The sequence below is a fragment of the Bos taurus genome, chromosome 3, assembly GCF_002263795.3.
Source record: "Bos taurus isolate L1 Dominette 01449 registration number 42190680 breed Hereford chromosome 3, ARS-UCD2.0, whole genome shotgun sequence".
Classification (NCBI taxonomy): Eukaryota; Metazoa; Chordata; class Mammalia; order Artiodactyla; family Bovidae; genus Bos; species Bos taurus.
The window spans coordinates 26,274,986-26,296,220 of NC_037330.1; the positions used below are offsets into that span (position 1 = coordinate 26,274,986).

Sequence of the window (21,235 nt, forward strand, 5' to 3'; positions counted from 1 at the left end):
TCATCAAGAGGCTCTTTAGTTCTTCTTCGCTTTCTGGCATAAGGATGGTGTCATATGCATATCTGAGGTTATTGATATTTCTCCTGGCAATCTTGATTCCAGCCTGTGCTTCACCCAGTCCAACGTTTCTCATGATGTACTCTGCATATAAGTTAAATAAGCAGGGTGACAATATACAGCCTTGACGTACTCCTTTCCCAATCTGGAAGCATTCTCTTGTTCCATGTCCAGTTCTGTTGCTTCCTGACCTGCATAAAGATTTCTTAAGAGGCAGGTCAGGTGGTCTGGTATTCCCATCTCTTGAAGAATTTTCTACAGTTTGTTGTGATCCACACAATCAAAGGCTTTGGCATAGTCAATAAAGCAAAGGTAGATGTTTTTCTGGTACTCTCTTCCTTTTTCGATGATCCAAAGGATGCTGGCAATTTGATCTCTGGCTCTTCTGCCTTTTCTAAATCCAGCTTGAACATCTGGAAGTTCACAGTTCAAGTACTGTTGAAGCCTGGCTTGGAGAATTTTGAGCATTATTTTACCACCGTGTTTGAGATGAATGCAATTGTGTGGGTAGTTTGAACATTCTTTGGCATCACCTTTCTTTGGAATTGGAATGAAACCTGACCTTTTCCAGTCCTGTGGCCACTGCTGAGTTTTCCAAATTTGCTGACATATTGAGTGCAGCCCTTTCACAGCATCATCTTTCAGGATTTGAAATAGCTCAACTGGAATTCCATCACCTCCACTAGCTTTGTTTGTAGTGATACTTCCTAAGGCCCACTTGACCTCGAATTCCAGGATGTCTGGCTCTAGGTGAGTGATCACACTATCGTGATTATTTGGGTCGTGAAGATCTTTTTTGATCAAGATTAGCTTAGCTTTAATTTAAAAAGACCACAACAAGAGATCTAACAGCATGTTAATAGGCCAATGGGCAACAATGGGAGTGATCTAGAAAGATAGGTGTGTTGAGAGGATAGGCTGCGTGGAATTCAGAGTATGGAGGGCTCTCAGTTATCAGAAGTGAGATTTCTAGTGTAGGGTGTAAGCTTGAAAGTGAATAACCCAAACAGGACAAAGGTCATGATGACTAGAGAAGGGGACAGGAGACTGAGAATGAAAGGCTTCTCAACCTCAGATGCCCCTGAGAACCATCTTGGGTGCATCTGAAAATTTCAATGCCCAGATTGCAAGTAACCTCAGGCCAGTTAAGACAGAACCTCTTGTGCGACTTAAGCTTCAGTACTTTTTTAAAGCTCCTCGGGTGACTCCAACATGCAGCCAAATATGACCCAGTGCCTATAAGGATCATGAAGACAGCAGGACAGAGGGACTGTGAAACAAGAGTGAGCATCTCCACAGAATGCATGGGGAGGACCCAGGAGTGATGGCAATGAGAGGAGGTTCAACCATCTGATGACTGGAGACCTGAAGTTGGATGTTTTTAGGGAGGAGGGAAAAGGGCCTGGAGGCTGCAGTGAGGGATGAGCAGGGCACCTGCCCCATCTAGAATGGATTACACAGTGAGAAGAAAACAGCACCACTCAGGAAGACTTCGGGGAAAATGGTGTCCTTGGGGAGAGCTAGGTGGGGCATATTTACTGGGAGAATGAGAAAGGAATATTCAGAGATGAGGTCAGGAAGCGGGAGATTTTGCCAAGTTCTAGAGGGCCCAGTGTGGGGTTTGGGGATTTCAGAGGCATGGCAATGAGGCTACAAAAGCATGTGGAGGGCTGTGAAGGAGGTCCCAGGAGGCCTGGCCTTCCTGCAGTGACAGACTAGACAGAGGATAAAAGCCTTGACCAGTCTGATGTCCCAAGGCACACAGGGCTCTGAGCATTCAGGAGGAGACTGCATCAAAGAAACTGTTTCCCTGGAGTTCTTGTCAGCTAGCCCCAGGAACGGTCTCTCTGAATGGGTGACTGGCCGCTCAGGGGCAGGTGCCATGGCCTGGGGCTGCCCACTCACTCTGGGATTATCTCGAATGTGCCTGCGTCTAGCAGGAACTCATGGACACTGAAATATCCCCAAAGGACTGTGTGAAGTTTCGCTTGAGACCAGCCAACGGAGCAAGAGTGCTGATGGCTTCTCTGGGCACCTGAGAGCTTCCGTGAGATAGTCTTCTATCTCCAACCAAGCCCCAGCCCTCTCATTAGGACTTATCCCTCTCAGGGTCAGCACTGCAAAGGGATTCATGCTGAGGATAAAAGGAACAGTCTCTTGACTGCATTTCTTAGATTCCTAGTTTAAAGGGAAACCTGCCAGGTGACTGTGAATCTGAAATGCAGAGCAGGACGACCGAAGCCAAAACAAACCAAAAATGTTCATGAACGAGAAGAAAGTGCCTACCTTCCAACGCCCAAAATATGTTGATGGGCTTGGAGAAGACATCCTTGCTCTTCACCCAGCTATTGTTACGCTGTTTGGTCCAGGCAGACACAACACAGTAATAATTGCCCCTGTCTTCCTCTGTAGTCCTTTGGATCCGGAAATTGAACGTGTCTGGGTGCTCCTTAGAAAAAATGAAGTCTCCCTCCCGGGCCCGCTGCTTGCTCCGCTCTCCGTACTTGAGTGTCCAGTCCCCATTCATGACGGCCAGGAGCTCGCTGGTCACCACATCGTCATTGCGCCGGTTCACCCTGTAGTACCAGGACACTGTGAAACGGACGCTCGCCTCTGGGTTCTTCACATCCACTATCCGGCATTCTAGCTCGGTGAGGTCGTCTGAGAACTCGGGGACCTTAGAAGCATTCAGGTACACCTGATAGTCTGGTTCTGAATAAGAGGGGGCCAGGATAAAAGAAAAAAAAAATCAACCAATCAAATCAGACACAGCAATTTCCCAAGAATTAACAAAAGGAACAAGACAAGCACTATTCTTGTCCTGACGATTAAATGCCCATCCTACCAACTACAGAGAAAGAAACTGAAGTCTTTACAATGCACAAGGATCCTCTGAGGTTGTCACAAAACTTGATATCACAAGTTTTTTTATCACAAAACTTGACAAACACTGGCCCCACTATGACCCTCAAGAAAAACTCCCAAGGCCAGAAGCTAAATATCTCCAATCAGAGTCTTTATCTTCCCAGAGCGGTGGGGTCGGCTGTCAGTTTCCCCTGGAGGTTAGTCTTTTGAGAATCTCTTAACTGGTATCCATGCTTGACCAACATGTCCTCTAGCATGCAGGCAGTGCCCAGAGACCTCCAAAGCCCTCACTGGAAAATCTCAGAATCTCAGAATACGTTTTGTCCTTGAGGCCAGTCAACCCCCCATGGCTCCGGTTCCTGCCCTCCTTGGCTTTGGTCCACAGGTAAGGTCCTCATTTCCCATGTATGTTGGTCGCTCAGTCATGTCCACCTCTTTGCGACCCCATGGACTGTAGCTGGCCAGGCTCCTCTGTTCATGGGATTCTCTAGGCAAGAATACTGGAGTGGGTTGCCATTCTCCTCTGCAGGGGATCTTCCCAACCCGAGAGATTGAACCCAGGTCTCCTGCACTGCAGGCAGATTCTTTATCCTCTAAGCCACCAGGGAAGTCCCCATGTATAGTCATACTTAAACTCCCCAAATAGCATTTTTTTTCCACTGACACATGTAACTCTCCCATTCAATTCCACCAACCCTGAAGCTAGCTCACTGTGATCCTGGCTCTAGTAAAGCCTGCTCATGATGACCACTCTGCTTCTCGCCAGGCAGGTTCTGATGAGGAAGGGAGGGAAGTCAGCGTTCTCCTCATGTCCCCACTGCCGCTGTCACAGGCCGGTTCTTTTTCACTTGTATAAAAAGCCCTCCTGCTACGAGGTCATGTTGGCATCTAATCCATTTTTGCAACTCAACATTTCACAGCCTCCCAGAAACTCCTACCGAGGCCCCTTCACACTTCCTTCCCTCCACCACCACCCTCTCTGGGTGTCACACCTAGTCATCTGAAGTCCTCTGTTCATCACAGTCTCACACCTCTGGTGACCTGTCTGCCGAGGCCTCTCCTCTTGACTTCACTACAAATGCGCTCTTTCTTTCATCTCCTCTGCGCCCCCTTCCTGGGTCCCCAGGGCGTGACACCCTTTCTCTACGCTCCCATAAGCAGCAAGTTACTCCCTGTTTGAAGGTCTTGTCCCCAAGCTCCAAATACACAGCCTTCTATGCAGTAGTCACTTGGTGTGAAGCCTTTTAAAAAGGCTACATTTTTCTCCTGTAGCACTTTGCCTGTTAGGAGAAGAATAATTCTACCTACACAGAATTTTCCATTTGTCAATACGATATTCACATCACCTCCATCAGACAGTTTAGTTTTATTTAATGTTGCTTTTATTTATGACTCATACAAATTATAAACTGCTGAGGTCAAGGAACTGTTCTTTTGTGATTTATACTTCTAACGAAATGTATAACATCATGACTTCCCCAAGAGTGATTCAGTGGCCAGGAAATGGAAAGAACTCAAAATCTTAATTCCCTCAAATGTCATATTCACAAGCATTTAGTTGCAAGTGAGGCTGGACCCCGTGCCACAAAAAGTTCAATCAATGCTGCTCTGCCTGCTGATGAGAGAATGTCTGCAGTGACACGGATGTTACAGAGAAACACGCTAGACTATCATCTGCCACCTTGTCTCAGGTGAATGCGTTGACGACGCATCGCTGGGGGGTTTCCTGGCCCTGGGCAGAGTGCTAACACACACACTGCCTCTCCAGCAACTGCTGACTCTGGAGCTGACACTGAAATGTCACATGCATAAGGCAAGGCATTCCCAAATGACCCCACATCCAGGGTTTCAGATCCTTCCCTCATGTCAGAGTTGGGCACGGCAGCAGGGGTGAGGACAAGGTCACCCAAGTTTACTTAACGCGGAAAGGACAGACTTGAACAGGTTGTGCATGCAGCAGACTGCCCTCCTCAGTCCTGGCAGGATCAGCCACGAACACCGAATCACCAGAGTCCTCTCGAAGCAGGAGCAACCTGCTGCGCTCTGACCCTTCCCATGGGTCACCACATTAACCTGAACAACAAACCGTGAAGCCGTAAAGAGCAGTGGTGAGGAGCCAGGGGTCTGGAAGACAGACTGGGTCTGAACCTGACTGTGCCATGACTGGCTGTCTGACACTGGGCAGATTACTCAAGCTCTCTAGTGGTTCATCTGCAAAACTGGGGAGAATAACAGTAACTACCTCATGATGTTATCGTGAGGATTAGTAGTTAAAATATAGGTGAAAGTGCTTAGACTGGTTGCTTAGTCCTGGGGTTGGGGGAGAGAGGGTATACTGGCAGAGGCAGGTGGGGAGCAAGATGAACTGGGTTGCAAACACGTTATTGTTGAGATGCAATGGAGACACCAAGTCAAGATGCCAAGGACAAAGCTTGGTGCCATCGTTTGAAACTGGAGACTAAGAAAGAGCTGGGGCCAAAGCAGGGGCACAAGCACACCACCCCCCACAAAGACAGCCGGCTCCTCCCTGTACCTTTTCAACCACTGTTCCTGGTACCAGACCCCATCCTTCACCCCTGTGCCCATTCCCACTCTCCGTGCAGATGGTCCCTAAGTCTCACAATTCTACCTCCTCAGTGTCTCTGCCACTTCTCGATGTCCAGGGCTCACACATAGTAGGTGCTGGATAGATAGCTGTGCATAGAAGTGAAAACCTCACAACCGCCACTCCCATCCTGGCTCGCTGCCTCCATCCAAGACTATAGTGATAACCTTCCAACGTGCCTCTCAGTTCACACCAGCACTAGGGCATCTGTTCAAGAAGGCTGCCACAGCTTTTCCTGTCATCTAATGAGTTAGGGCTTCCCTGGTGGCTTAGCAGTAAACACTTCTGCCAGTGCAGAAGACGGGTTTGATCCCTGCGTCGGGAAGATCCCCTGGAGAAGGGCATGGCAATCCACTCCGGTATTCTTGCCTGGAGAATCCCATGGACAGGGTCTGGAGGGCCATAGTCCATGGGGTCGCACAGAGTCAGACACAACTGAAGCAACTGAGCACACACACACATGCACTGAGTTAAGAACACACTCCCCAGCCTGGTATTCAAGGCCCTACAGAACCGCTCTGTCCAGCCCCATTGCCCGCTTCCCTCAGTATCCACTCTAGACTCCACTCCCTCATCGCCTCCTCTGCCTTCTTCCTGCTGCCGCCTCTGCCTGAGCGCCTGGGACACCTGCTGAGTCAAGCACTGAGTAAAAGACTGAACAGATTCCTCTCCTCTGCTCCCCACAGAGGGTCTGTTTAAGTCTGTGTATTCAAATGTGGAGCGAGGACAGCACAGGGGGTACAGCACGTGTGCATCTGGCTTGGCAGAAGAGCAAAGTCTCTTCGTTGACAGGCTGGTCTCCTTGCTCTCTGTTAAAACTAAATCTTAGGTCCCCAGAGGAGGAACCTAATTAAAAAACAAACAGACACGTGGATTTTTGTGAACTTACAAGGCGTAAGTTACGGTGGTTTAAAGCAGTGGCCCCTAATCTTTTTTGGCACCAGGGACTGATTTCGGGGAAGACAATGCTTCCATGGACTGTGAAAGGGGGGAGGTGGTTTTGGAATGACTCAAGTACATTACACTTATTATGCACTTTATTTCTAACCCAATGCCACTGGTGATCTAACAGGATACCGGTCTGAGGCCTGGAAGTTGGGGACCCCTGGTTTAGAGGATGCTCAAAGGTCATCTGAACTATCCCCCAGCCTTGGAGATCGTCTTTCAGACTTACACTGCTGGAGAAGATAGGACGTCACTGCATCCGACTGGTAGGGGTGTGCATGGGTTCTTATTTCCTTTTTGTTTTGGTGCATGTGTGGAAATCTTCCTTTATTGCTGTTTCACAATTTTTAAAAACTGTTGGCAGAGATTGGGCCTGTTCCTCATGGTCCAAGGTACACAGACCTCACTCTGAACAGACAGAAACAGCCTCTCCTACTGAACAGGAAGGCTTCCTTTGAACTCACCAGCCCATCCCATCTCTACTTCTTATTCAGCAAACGTTCAGAGAGACCCTACCACCTGCCAGGCTCCCTGCTCTCTAAGGACTTTCCTTGAACATTGCCTTGAATTTCAGTTACATGTCTGTCTGCCTCACGGACCTTCATTAGGGCCCTTCACTGGGTCTGGGACCCCCGACTTGATTCATCTGTGTGCACTGTGCATACAGTGCCTTGTACATAAAAGACATTAACACACTTGCTGAATTGGACTAAATTTAATACTTTGCATAAAAATGCTCATTTTCAGCATAAGCATTCCACTACTGATTACTGCTATATTCTGCTTGATCTCATCAAGAAATCATCTAAGAACGTAATGGTGGTTATGTTTAAAAAATGCTTATCAGTGAAAGATGCATACTAAAGTATTTAATGGCAAAATGACATGATGTCTGGGATGTGTTTTAAATTCTTTCAGAAGGAAAAAAAAGAGGGCGGCAGGGGAAAAAAAGAAAGAGAGAGAGGAACAGGGTGTGTGTGTATGTGTGTGTGTGTGTATCCAGGGGAGGGAAGAGAGATGAAGTAAGATCTCAAAATATTGGTAATTGTTGAAGCTGGTGGTTTGTTCTACTACTGTGTAAACTTCTGTTCCAAAAGCTTAAAACAAACAGCCCACCCACATAGTCAACCCTTTCACAGAGTACTGAGGCCAGCGTAAGGCACGACATCACTAACCTTCCAGAAACAAAGATCCCCCCTAACCTGTCTCTCAGGTCAACCTGCTCACTTACACATCACCTCCCGAAGCTTTCGCCTCCCATAGTGCAAACCCTATCACCATCAAGAAAGACTTTATTTTTTGATTATGGATTATTAAACTCCTTTGTTACTACTTTCAAGACAATGAAAATATTCAGGATTATTGGCAAGTGTGTAAAAGCAGGTATTTTGTGCCTACTGCATGCAGGACCCTGAACTGGGGGTTTCCATGGGTTACCTCCTCCTTTTACTCTCACAGTTCTGTGCGGAAGGTACAAGAATACTAAGAACTGGAATGTGTGCAGGGCCTCCTGTGAGCCAGGGACCACGCCATGTACTTTCCTTGCAATCTCGTTTAATCTTCAGAATATCCTTATGTAATAGGTACTACTTATTTACGTACATTTCCTAAACAAAAACAAAGCTAAAACCAAAGCTCAAAGGAGGTTAAATTCAAAGACTAAGGTCTTGCATGGTGTAGGGGAGCAGAATCATAGGAGAGGCTCTGGCTCCATGGCCTGGCTTCCACTAGCACCAAACTGCACATCATTACACACCCAATGATTAATGCTTCTCAAGGCCGGCTCCATCCCAGAAGACAAGAGTGATGATAACAGCTAAGGCACTAATCCTGAACTGTGTACAGTGCCATGTTCTAATACCCACTTTGAGGCTTAGTTAACTGGGAAGAGCTAATTAGATGAACAGGCTGCACGCACATGTCAGAAGAAACAGCAGGAACTGGGCCTTGGTTTCTGCCAATGCCGATTTTATCATCCTGAACTGGGCAGGTACTTTAGAGGCAGCTGAATGAGTTGACTGTCAAAGAGCTGCCATTATCATCATTGGTACGTGTATGTGTGCTCAGTCGCTAAGTCGTCTCTGACTCTTTGCAACCCCATGGACTATAGCCCGCCAGGCTCCTCTGTGCATGGGATTTCCCAGGCAAGAATACTGGAGTGGATTGCCATTTCCTCCTCCAGGGGATCTTCCCAACTCAGGGATCGAATTCACGTCTCTTGTGTCTCCTGCAATGGCAGGTGGATTCTTTACCATACCATAATTAAATATTCTCTAACATTTAAACAGAGAAGACTATAAATAAGTAGCTGTTATCGGCAGGGGTGGCACTTTACCCCACCTAGGAAAGCCGTTATGATGAGGTTGCATTCAGCATTATGGATTTCAGGGCAACAGAGATAACATTATTCAAATGGGATACCAGTGCCCCACACCCCAAGTGACACTTGTTCCATTTTGTTTTTTCTTTCTTCATCCTCACTCACTCCTCCCAGAGAAAGAAGAAAAAGTTATCAGATTTGGGGGGGCATAAGGGCTAGGTGTGCTCAACTCAGCTCCTCTTTGGACCCACACATTCCTCGTTCTCCATGTCCTAAGACACCCCCAATGGCTTATTTTTTTTTCCCATGATTTATTTAGTTAAGAGCTTGATGGAGAACAGCATGTTCTATATGGACTCTTCCTCCAAAACACAAATCAGTAACTGCCACTGCCACCACGAAAATGTGTGGAGCACTTAAGTGCCAGGCACTGCCCTAAGGCACTTCATATGCATTATCCCACAAAGCCAAGAAAACCAAAGCTTAGAAATCACAGGCATCAAGCCTGAGACAGAAGGCCTAGAAGGTGGTGGAACAGGACTCCATCGCTCTTCGGCCTTCAGAGATAATCTTGGACAGACAGTGGATTGTAGTTGCCTGTAAAATTCTGCAGATCTAAACCTTATCTTCTATAGATGGCAAAGAACTTTCAAATCTCTCCCAAGTACTTAGCAGATTAACAGCTCCTTTTAAAGAAAAATAATTACCTTCCTCACTGGCTCTCGGCTGGAAGAGGGGACAGTCCTCGAGTGGAGAAGAATGCAAATTAAGTGCTTAAGCCGGAATAGCAGAACTCGGCTCTGCCTCCTCCCGCTCTCCTATCTGAAGCCGGTGGAACCCTCTCCAATTATACCAGAGAAGTCTGGGACTTCGGGCAGACAGCTCAACCATGAACTGATTAGTATCCAACTCTCGCCAAGGGCTCATTTAAGACATCTGATAGCAGAGAGAGATGGCTTAATATGCAGATTAACCAGCCATTCCTCCAGATTCTCTATAGTTTTAGCCATATACTAAATGGGATAGACACAAGGCAACATTTGTCCTCTGTAGTAACTCAGCTTCTTACAAAAACTCCTTCATACGCTTAAGGTTTATGCCCTTGGCTTTTATAGGGAATGGATATAAGAAACATCCATTTAAACAATCACCCAGAGCTTTTGTAAAAGAACAGTTGAAAGCACTGTCCGTTATGTTATCTGATGCCCCTTAAAGAAAAAGCACGTGATATATTCAGTGCCAATAAAAAGTTTGTTTCTCTTTTATTTGTTTTGTATATGCAGAAGAGGACTGCATAATTACATCTCTTTTTGCCTCAACTCTCCAAAACTTCAGAGGCAAATTCAGTACTCAAATGCAATAACTAATTCATCCCAACCATCTTGCCATATCTATTCTTTGATTTTTTTTTACCCCTTTTGATCTTGATTTTATTTTTGTGCCTCCTGCTTTAAATTGGACTTCGTTTTGCAAGCCAACTTATATCTTTTTCCCTTCAAAAGTAGGACATCCATCCTAAGTAAAGAGGCTTTTTCTTACCCTCTAAGAAAAATCATAGTCCTCCCAGATGCTACAAGTGCTCTTGGACTTGACAGACCCATTCATGCCTTTGCCCTAATCTGTCTGGTTAATACGGTGAACATGAGAAGACCCCAATCAGCTTCAACCCCTCACCTACTTAGTGCACCAACCCCAAGCAAATGAGAACAAGGACCACCCAGCTTTTAGGATTTTATGCTCTCAAGCTTCAGGAGTCAAGCTGATTCCCAAAGTCAAAATGTTTTCACTCAGGATGACAATACTTGGGACAGACCCCCCCTTAAGATAAAAACACTTGGGACAGACTTGACCCACAGCCATAATTTGTCCAAGCCATTCTAAACATTTTTTTTGAAATAAAAGAAACAAGCATTAACCACTGTGTAGATTCTATTTTCCAAAGAGAGCTGCAGTAACATTTCCCATTTCACACGCCCTTTTTGCAAAGGGACCTTGCTAGTCTCCCGTTAAGAGATGGGGTCTCTTTCCCTACTCCTTTGGACTTGGACAAACTCTGTAGTGGGCCTGGCCAATAGGAAACAGTGGGAGTGTGTTGTGCCAGTCCCAGGGACAGCTTTTAACTAGCCTGGCACTTCCACTTCCTGTGTCTTGGCAGTCAGCTGCCATAAAAGGAGCATGACTGTCCCGAGAAGACAGTGCCATAAAAAGCACCACAAGGAAAGGGCCTGGATGAGACACCATGTGGGGACAGAGAGAGATGCCCCAGAATATGGTGACACATGCATGAGAAAGCCATCTGGAAGGGGATCCCCAGCCCGAACTGTCCTAGCTGTCACCATGTGCATCAGAGATGAATCTTGACTCATTCCCTAATTCCTGACCCTCAAAATTGTAAGCAAAATGAAAATCAGTGGTTTTCAAATGGGGACTGGGACAGTGTCTTAACTCACACTATGGCGAGGATCAAATATTTAATGCATGAAAGCCTCTGGCCCAGTCCCTGGCATGCAGTAAGTGTTCAACACATGGCAGTGATCATTTTTAACTGGTCTAAGTAACAAAACTGAGCATTTTGAGTCATACCTGCACAGGGAGCCGGCTTTCTCAAGAGCTCTTTTGTGACAACACTCCACAGTCACACAACATAAGATGACCTACATAAATAGAATACTTCCTGTCTTATTACCTCCAACAGGCCGCATGTGGCATGGGATCGACATGCATATGCATACGTGTTGTAAATCTAGAGAATGTCACATAGTGTCAAGCCATGCCTGATCCCTGCCGGGCAGAGAATCCTTTCAGGAGGTCCTGGGGGAAGATCAACTGCTGTACTCGTGCCCAACTCGCCTTCTGACAAATGTCCAGAGAGCTTCGTGGTGTGAGTCGCAGGCACACGGAAGGAGGAGAGATTTAAGGGAAGACAAGAATACCACTTACACTTCTGGCAGGTTCACCCGTGTGCCTCTGAATATTCTGAGCTGAACATTACTGCTTTCTTTGCAATTCTTCTTTTCCGATGCACATATTTTAACATATCTGTGTGTTGGTGCTGCCTTATCTCCCCATCTGCCCAATGTTTACCGAGGGTCCATTACTTACAAAGGTTCGGGGTGGAGGTGGGAGGGGGGTAGGTCAGTCAGGGAAAAGCACACTCACAGCTTTCACAACAGCAGTACTGAACCCTTAGGAGAATAACTAAACCTTTCCCCGCAATTTAGTCTCCTTATTTCTTCCCACTTTCCGGAGAACACAGCCACCAACAAATCCCTCCCAGCTAAAAGAGCCCATTCCCTCCCAGAGCTCCCATCCTCTTCCCGCCAGTCCCGCCATCTCCCCCCAGGGTAGGCTGGGATCAATGCAGGAGGACTTCAAAGAGGCCCTCAAATTGGAGTGCAGGCAGCACTTTCTTTAAAAAAAAAAAAAGAGAAAGAAAAAAAACCCGCCGGAGCTGTGAGTCTAAGCCAGTGGGGGAGGGATGCAGGAGGCAGGGGTGGGATCTGACAGCAGGGCACAACGCACCGAGGATCAGGGCTGTGAGACACATTCAGCTCGAGATGAAAACTCTTCTTTCGGTGCTGACAACATCTGTTTTATTTTGAAGGTTGCTAAGGAGAGTTCTAGCTGGGCTAACATTGTTCCAGTTCAGTACTTCATAGTGAGTCTCTTTGCGCAGGGTTCAGGCGGCAGGAATAAAAGCTCGCCAGATAAACCCCGCTCCTTTCACTCTGTAGATATCAAAGAATCACTTTGCTACCAGGGATGACTAACAGCCCGCCTCGTCTCGCTCTGAATTGGAAGGACCCTCTGCTTACTTTCTTATTACTCTTCCTCTCCCTGCCCCCCTTCTGTCCCCACTTGCCAACTCCCCATCTCTGCCAAATAATGGCTTATTAGGAAGAAACAAGACAGTGAATGTGCCACTAGCCTGGGAGAAGATTTCAATGCAGAGACAAGAAAGGGCTGAGGAATGAGCTGGGGCTCATGGAGCGAGGATGTATAGCATTAAACAAAGGAGGAAATGATTTCCTAGCCTTTAAAGATCGGTTTCATCTCCTAGTAGAGCAATGCCAAATGCCTTCGTGTGGGCTTAGAATGGTCAGAGGACAGTAGAGAGATCAAGCTCAAAACAGGGAAGAGGCTGACCCGCAGGCCTGTGTCCATCTTTGCAGTAATGGACATGGGAAGCAAGGCGCTTCATCCTCCCCTTGGTCCCATCCTGCCTAAGTTCACTTGCAATTAATTACAAGATGGTAACAAAATTAGGAAAAGCACTCAGAAAAATAAGAGATGGGGAGGATGACAGTGGTAAAAAAAAAAGAAGAAGAAGAAAAGGATATGACAATGACCTTCATATATATGACAAGTAGCAATTGCATGAGTGGCAAGGTGGGCAACGGTTGAGGGCACTCTGCCTCTCCCCAGGGAATCAGACTTGGGGAGAGGACCCTCCAGAAAAGGTGGGGAAACAGGAAGGCCCTTACATTTAATTGGTATCTGCAAAAAAAAAAAAATCATTTTGGGATGCCAAGGCATTCAGTGAAAACCTGTGTTCCATTAACTGAAGGAATTCTTTTTCTTCCCTGGGCTTTAGAAAGCAGCAGCTCCTCCTACCAGAGAATACCTAGGAGTCTAGGGAAAAGAGAGGGAGAATGGCAGTGTGCTCCCTCCAACAAAGATCCATTTCAAAGAGCCAATCAGCAGGACCCCCGAGCCTGCAAATCTCTGACCACAAAAGGAAACTGTATCCTCTCAAATGAGGGCATTGAGACAACTGAGGCCACATCATCTAAACATCTCCCTTGACTGCCAGATTCTGTTTCAGCCAGTTTTGCCTTCTCTCCTCCCCAGCTTGGGATATCCAGGAGAAAGTATGCTTGTCGATATCAAGAATGCCACAATAATGCAAAACACACAGTTCCTTGACTCCTCTCCAGATCCCAGGGGAAGAATTAAGCCAGGGAGGTGAAGAGCCACCCTCCAAAACCACTCACCTAGCCAGGTCACAGTCACGGCAGCCGGAGCCGACACAGCCTCCGCCACCTTGTGCCAGGTCCTGTTGTGGCCGGGGGTCCAGAGCGCCACATGGCAGAAATAGTAGCCAGCATTTTCTTTGCTGACATCTCGAACCAGTAGGTGGTAGGAGCGTGCATCCATGTGACTCAGGGCCACACGAGGAGAGCTGTGCACCAGGGAGTCATGGTCCAGCCGAGCCAGCACACGGGAGCCAGGCAACGCGCTGTCGGGCGTCCGGCTGAAGGACCACGTCACCTCGGGTCTGACGTCGTCCGCTCGGTCCGTCGTGATGTTGCAAGCCAGGCCCAGGTCCTTGCCTTCAGCTACGGACACATTCCTGGCCACAGCTGCTCGGAGAACTGGAAAACCAAAAACAAGGTCATCGAGATCATCTCAGTTACATTTGCCACTTCCACCCCATCCCCTTAGATCACCTCCTTTTACCTTCTTATGTACGACATTCAAGTTAGGAGACTTTGTACAGTTTTATGTGCTTGAGAAATATACTGAATAAATGAACGACATATTTCTTTTTATTGCATTAAAACAATAACAGCAGCAAACACTTATATAGATCCTTCTATATGCCAGGCACTCTTCTGAGTGCTTTATAAATATCATCTTCAAAACAACCCTACGAGGTGGTTCTATTATCATCTCCATTTTACCAATAAGGCAACTGAACCACAGAGAAGTTAAGTAACTTGCCCAATGTCACACAGCTACTATGTGGCAGGGTTAGGATTCAAATTCAGGCTGCCTGCCTCTAGGGACTCTGCTCTTCAGTGTTACACCATCATTACGTACATTACCATTTGAAAACAACTCTGTTGAACATTACAAAACTAAATTTATATTTTTTCCACATGCATGATAGACTTGGGTGACTTTCAGAGAAAGGATAGCTCAGCTCTGGCTGGTATATACTGTCACTTGGGGGCTAGGAGATGGAAGGTAGAAGTGAGGGTAAAACCATCTTCTGGGTGAAACGGGGTTGGGGATGTAAACAGAAGGACTGGGAAAGGGAAACCAGACCACATGCCGAGCAGGTCAAGTCTCCCAAATGCAATGTACTTAGAGCATCATTTATGCTGTTCTACACCCCCACCTTAAAGTCAAGGATAAAGGATATTCTAAAACCAAAACACAGTGATTTCTAGACAATGCCACTGCCCTCTCTCATTAGTGTGGATAATTAAAAGTAAGGATTTGGTGTGACAGTCCCCAGGCAGATCTGGTTTCAGCATTCCCCTATCAAAGCTTTTTATATGGAAACATTTCATTTCATTCGAGGGATTTTTTTGCAAAGAAGTTGAACATCTGAAATCAGAGTAGAAAAACATTCAACACGTGGTAATGCTCTGGGAACAACTGCTTAGATGATGAGGAGCCGACACCTCCCAGGGGATTCAAGTGGAAGCACAGCACAGGCCTGGTCTTCCAGCCAGAGTTGCTCAGCATCAGCTACAGACCTGGGTCAGGTCAGCGACAAACGCTGGCACTTGGTTCAGAAAAGACCCAACCTCCCGAACCCATGTGCTTTGAAGTAAATGACTTTCATTATAGATTTTTCCAAAGACTGATGATACTTCAAACAAGAGTTTCAGGCCAAGTTCAAGCTTCACTTTGATGAAGACAGAAAATGAGGTAGGCATAGTATTAGAAAAAGGAATTTAAAGTCTAATTTCTAACCACCACCCACCTCCTTCCAAAGTCTTCCTCTTCCTTCACCCCTTTAAAGAAGCCAAAAACAATATGAGATACCATTTGAGAGGAGTCAGGAAACTGCTGCTCTGAGCCCGTGCTGCTGTTTGAACCACTCCATGTGCAACAGTCAGAGACTCTGGAATACTATCAGAGTTGCTCTATGCCAGCCACCACTACAGCAGTTGTAAAAGAAGGCCCAGGAGGGAGCCAGCCAAGAAAAGAAGTAGACAGTAAGCAATTGCGGACAGTATGCATGGAGAAAATGGATTCTTGCATTTAGAAATATTAGCATCTCTGTAACAATATAGTTCGCTTTCTGATTTTTTTCTCTGCAAGTGGCTAAATATCTCATCACATCACTCAGCACAGTTTTTACATGTTCTATGGGATCGGAGGGTTCACTACTGGAACGGGATGAAGTACGGTGAAGGGAAAAAGGAAATCAGTTCTAAGGACTCATAGAGGAGACTTCAGACAAAGTCTGTGATGGTGTAAGCTTTCTCCTACTGGATATAACTGACCCTATAAATTAAGACACCAGGTTCAGCATTACAGGGGGTTTACTGCCACCTACATGGTACAGCCCCACCATGTAAGTCACTTCGTGCCATTTATCATAAGAATGCAGTAAGAATAGTTAGGAAGTTAGCTATGGACAACTTCATAGCAGCACTATTTACTATAGCCAAGACATGGAAACAACCTGTGTCCATCAACAGATGAATGGTTAAAGAAGACATGGTGTATATAGACAATGGATTATTACTCAGCCATAAAAAAGAATGAAAGTTAGCCATGTGCAACAGCATGGATGGACCTGTAGGGGATTACACTTAGTGAAGTAAGTCAGACAGAAAAAGACAAATATTATGTTTTTACTTATAGATGGAATCTAAGAAATAAACAATATAACAAAAACAAACAAACAAAGGCTCACAGATGCAGAAAACAAACTAGTGGTTACCAATGGGGAGGGGGGAGGTGGGGGGGGCAAGATAGAGGAAGGGGGGACTTCCCACGGGTTAAGAATCTGCCTAGCAATTCAGGGGACTTGGGTTTGATCCCTGGTCGAAGGACTAAGCCCTAGAACTAAGACACAGAGCAACTAAGCCTGCATGCTGCAACCACGGAGCCTGCACATCACAAGGAAAGATCCTACATGACATATTGAAGATCCTGCGTGTTGCAACTAAGCTCCAACACAGCCAAATAAATAATACAAATTAGTAAATACTTTTTTTAAAAAAAGATAGAGGCAGGGAGTCAAGAGGCAAGAAGTACTAACTACTAAGTAGAAAGTAAGTAAGATTCAAGGATGTAATGCACAGCACAGAAAATAGAGCCAATATTTAAAAATAACTTTAATGGAATAAATGGGGCTTCCCTGGTGGCTCAGATGGTAAAGAATCTGCCTGCAATGCAGAAGACCTGGGTTCAATCCCTGGGTCAGGAAGATCCTCTGGAGAAGGGCATGGCAACCCACTCCAGTATTCTTGCCTGGAGAATTCCATGGACAGAGGAGCTGATGGGCTACAGTCCATGGGGTTGGACACGACTGAGTGACTAACACTTTCACTTTTAATGGAGCAAAATCTATAAAACTATTGAATCACAATGTTGTGAAACTAATCAGTTCAGTTTAGTTCCTCAGTCGTGTCCAAGTCTTGCGACCCCATGGACTCAGCACTCCAGGCTTCCCTGTCTATCACCATCTCCCAGAGCTTGCTCAAGCTCATGTCCATTGAGTTGGTCATGCCATCCAACCATTTCATCCTCTGTCACCCCCTTCTCCTCCTGCCTTCAGTCTTTCACACAATCAGGGTCTTTTCCAATGAGTCAGTTCTTTGCATCAGGTGGCTAAAGTACTGGAGCTTCAGCTTCAGCATCAGTCTTTCCAAACAATATTCAGGGCTGATTTCCTTTAGGATGGACTGCTTGGATCTCCTTGCAGTCTAAAGGACTCTCAAGAGTCTTCTCCAACACCACTAATATGATATTATAAATCAAATAAACTCTAATTTAAAAAAAAAAGAAGCTAGCTAGGGAGAATGCAAGTGTTTACAATGAGAGAAAGACTATCACTCTAGTGCAGTGGTTCTTAATCCAGGATCCACAAAGGGAATTTAAGGAGTCTGTGACATGGATGTGAAAACAAATTGCCTTTCTTTTACTAACCTCTACCTGAAAGACAACATCTCCTCTCATTATGAAACTAAGCAACAAACCAGTTAGTATTATCTGTCCCTGGGATCTTGCTCCCAATAGAAATCACAGATATTTTCACATTACATTTCAATTGTTGCAGATATCTTAAAATATTATTTACATTCCTCACTTATCAGAAATTACAGTAGTTGTTAGGTCTGCCACTCTATCTTATTATTTAATGCATTAATAAAACACTGGGCTTCCCAGGTGGCTCAGCGGTAAAAGAATCCAATGCAGGAGATGCAGGTTTGATTTTTGGGTCAGGAAAATCCCCAGGAGTAGGAAATGGCAACCCACTCCAGTATTTCTGCCTGGAAAATTCCGTGGACAGAGGAGGGCTATAGTCCATGGGGCCACAAAAAGTCGGACACAACTGAGAGACTGCATACACACACACGCAATAAAACACTATACTGTTATACAACAAACTTATCTTAAAGATTTTTGATAACTATTGTAATGTTATTGTTTTCCTATGTCATCCTCTTTATGTATTTTATTAATTAAAATATATTAACTCTGAAAACGGCTTGTGAGCTTCAAAGGACTGTCAAAGACACCCATGCACAAAAGGCTATGAATCCTCAGGCTTGAGTAAGAGCCAGATGCTACTGCCTGCCTAATAGGCTCAGAGTGTTCAAGCCTTATAACTACATTCTGGGTTTTGTGGCTTGTTTGAAATTAAAAAAACAAACCTTTACAACTGAAATTCTTGCATTTGTTAAATCTGAAACTCTTAACCCTTTCTCCTTTTAAAATAGTTGTTTGATGCAAGATGAACATCCAAGGTTTCCTATGTCAGATTCCTGACAGATCATTTCCGAAAAGGCAGGTGACCTGAATCCATCTGGAAAGTGATTTCGGCAGCCAGGAGAATCAAGATTGAGTGCAACCTGTGGCCCTTCTTGTCGGCGAGAACACCTCCAACCTGCCTGACTGCCACAGTCAAGAACACTGGTCCTGCTTTTTACCAAATTCAGCTCTCATGCTGTGGTGTAAATTCAGGGGCAAGTGCTCAGGACAGCACGGCTTGCAGAGGAAAAACACTTCCCATGTGTATCGTTGCCTGCTTTCCTCAGATGGGAATCTGAGCAACAGAGTGGCCACGCTCTCTTGTTTACAGTCAGGAAACGAGTCCACCCAAGGTCTTCTCAGTTTCCAAAACAGGAGACAGCAGCAACAGTGCAAAGCACTCTGCAATCTGGCAATGTCAGACTCCCAGCAAACCAAGTCATCCAACCACCCGCAGGGACATCCCCCTGAGAGGGTCTCTTTACACCTTCCCTCTGCCGAGCCAGAAGCTCCGTGAGGCTTGGGCACAATCCCCAAGCATCTCTGACCCCAGAGCCCAGGACAGAACTTAGCCCACAGTAGGTTCTCTACTCATGCTTGCTGGACACTGGAGGCAAAACTGGCCTGTTTTTCTTGTTTGTCATTTATTTTTATGGGTTTTTGGAAATGTATTTTGCATTTCTTTAATTACTTCTCTAGTAAGAGTAAGAAGGTTTTTGGTTATTGTTTTTTAAAAAGATGGTTCACAGATGAAGACAACTCCTTGCATATAGATCCCAGAGTTGGATGCTTCTGGGGTTTGTGTCCTCAAGGAGATAAGAAGAGGCCCAGCCCTAGGGAATCCCTCACCTACAAGGGGATGTCACATCAGAGGGGACCCAAGTCAGACAGAGGTTTGGGGATGAGCCAAACACGCCCCCAACAGCTGTGGGGAAGGGCAGATCCAGAGATTAGGAAACACCAAACAAAATGAAGCCATGGGAGCAAGGCGGGGGCAGCCCCACCCCAAAGCCCCTCTGAACACCAGGCTGGACCTTGTCCTGGCACTTAAAAGGACTTAATCTTTCAGTCACAAAATTCTCTGTGTGTCTTATGTAACCTGCAGCTTCCCATGGGTATGAATCCAGAGAAAAAGCAGCTGCAGAGCAAAACTCGGCATTTGGCACAAAACAAATGCATCCTTTCCAAACCATCACCACCACCCTATACCCTCACCCATCAACAGGAGGCCTTCCAGGAGGAGGAGAGATCTTGTCAGAGAGGAATAAGGCTCTGGCCTAGCTCTTTATCCGGCTTCCCTGATGGCTCAGCGGAAAAGAATCAGTCTGCAAGGCAGGAGACCCAGGTTATACCCTGGGTGGGAAAGATCCCCTGGAGAAGGAAACTGCAACTCACTCCAGTATTCTTGCCTGGAAAATTCCATGGACAGAGGAGCCTGGTGGGCTACAGTCCATGGGGTTGCAAAGAGTCGGACACAACTGAGTGATTAAATAACAACAACAAATAGTCTAAAACATGCAATTTTCAGAAGCTTACCTGTTGGCTGGATCACCACGGTGGCCACATCCACGGCTTTTTCTTGAATTTCTTGCCAGTTTCCCTGCTCTCCGATCCACTCACTGACGATGCACCTGTAGGAGCCCTGGTCGGAGGACAGGGCCCGGGACACGGAGAGGCGGTACCCGTCGCTCCCCACAGTGTCCAGGCGTACGTCCCCGCCACGGTAGCGCTGCTCATAGCCAGGGCCGGGTCGGAACCTGCCCTCGTGGGTCAGGGAGAGGATGCTCCGCCGGGCGGGGCCGCGCCGCACCTCCCACTGCAGCGCCAGGTGCGTGTGCAGCGGCGACGTGGTGGAGGCCGAGCACCGCAGCTCGAAGGGCTCGCCCTCGCGCAGGCTGGGGCCCGGGGAGGGCTGAGGGCTGGCGGCCACATGCAGGGCGTCGGATAGCACTGTGGGGAGAAAGCAGAGCGGTCGGAACACTGCTGCCCCAAGCACTGGGCAAGGGCCCACCAACCTCCAGGCCTTGAGGGACAACTTCTTCCTCCCCTCCCCTGTTCTAATGCCCAGATGGGCCCATCTGCCCATTTCACTACATCTCTCATCTCAGCTGACATTCTGATCTGAGGAAACAGGTAGCACTAATAAGACCCCCCTGCTAGAACTGGGTGGTGCAAACTCCGTTTGGGAAGCTGTGCCTTGGGCTATACTTCTGTGACCCTTAGGCAAATCACTTAAACCCCTCTGTGCCTCAGTTTCCTCATTTCTAAAATGGGATGACAACTAGACCCAACTCAGGAAGCTGACTGAGAATTCAACTAGATATAAGGGAAGGTTCCCAGGACAGCGCTTGGTACTCAGTGATGACCAGCCATGACTGTCCAACATATCTTTGTTGGGACACAGGCTGGAGTAGGGAGCCTGGGGGATTGTCCAGAAGTTAAAGCAGTGTAATTTGAAGAGCACTAAAGTGTGGGAGAACTTCCTGCGCCCCCAGGTCTAGGCAATGAGTAAGAATAACTAGGTTGAGAAGAGGGCATCTGCAGGGTAGGAACCCATCAAGGAAAACCGAAGCCTTAGTTATTTATTAGGACCCATTGGGAAAAGGCCGGGTTTCTCTACAGTCTAGAAAAAGGGGGCAGGAGATCAGGCAAGTGTTGGTGAGAGCTATGAGGAAGGGAAGCCACACTTGATGTAGCAGTGAGGAGGCCCCTACCAAAGA

The 21,235-nt window shown here is 46.6% G+C and overlaps 1 protein-coding gene across 1 annotated transcript in view; it reads right to left on the minus strand.

Annotated features, from left to right (window-relative positions):
* PTGFRN (prostaglandin F2 receptor inhibitor) overlaps positions 1-21,235 on the minus strand; it is an 80,576-nt gene that overhangs the window by 24,004 nt on the left and 35,337 nt on the right. Inside the window, exons 3-5 of the mRNA XM_010803135.4 lie at positions 20,052-20,465; positions 13,787-14,167; positions 2,344-2,769 (exon numbers count right to left, since the gene is read on the minus strand). Coding sequence (XP_010801437.1) covers positions 2,344-2,769; positions 13,787-14,167; positions 20,052-20,465 — 1,221 coding nt within the window. The remainder of the gene's footprint in view (positions 1-2,343; positions 2,770-13,786; positions 14,168-20,051; positions 20,466-21,235) is intronic.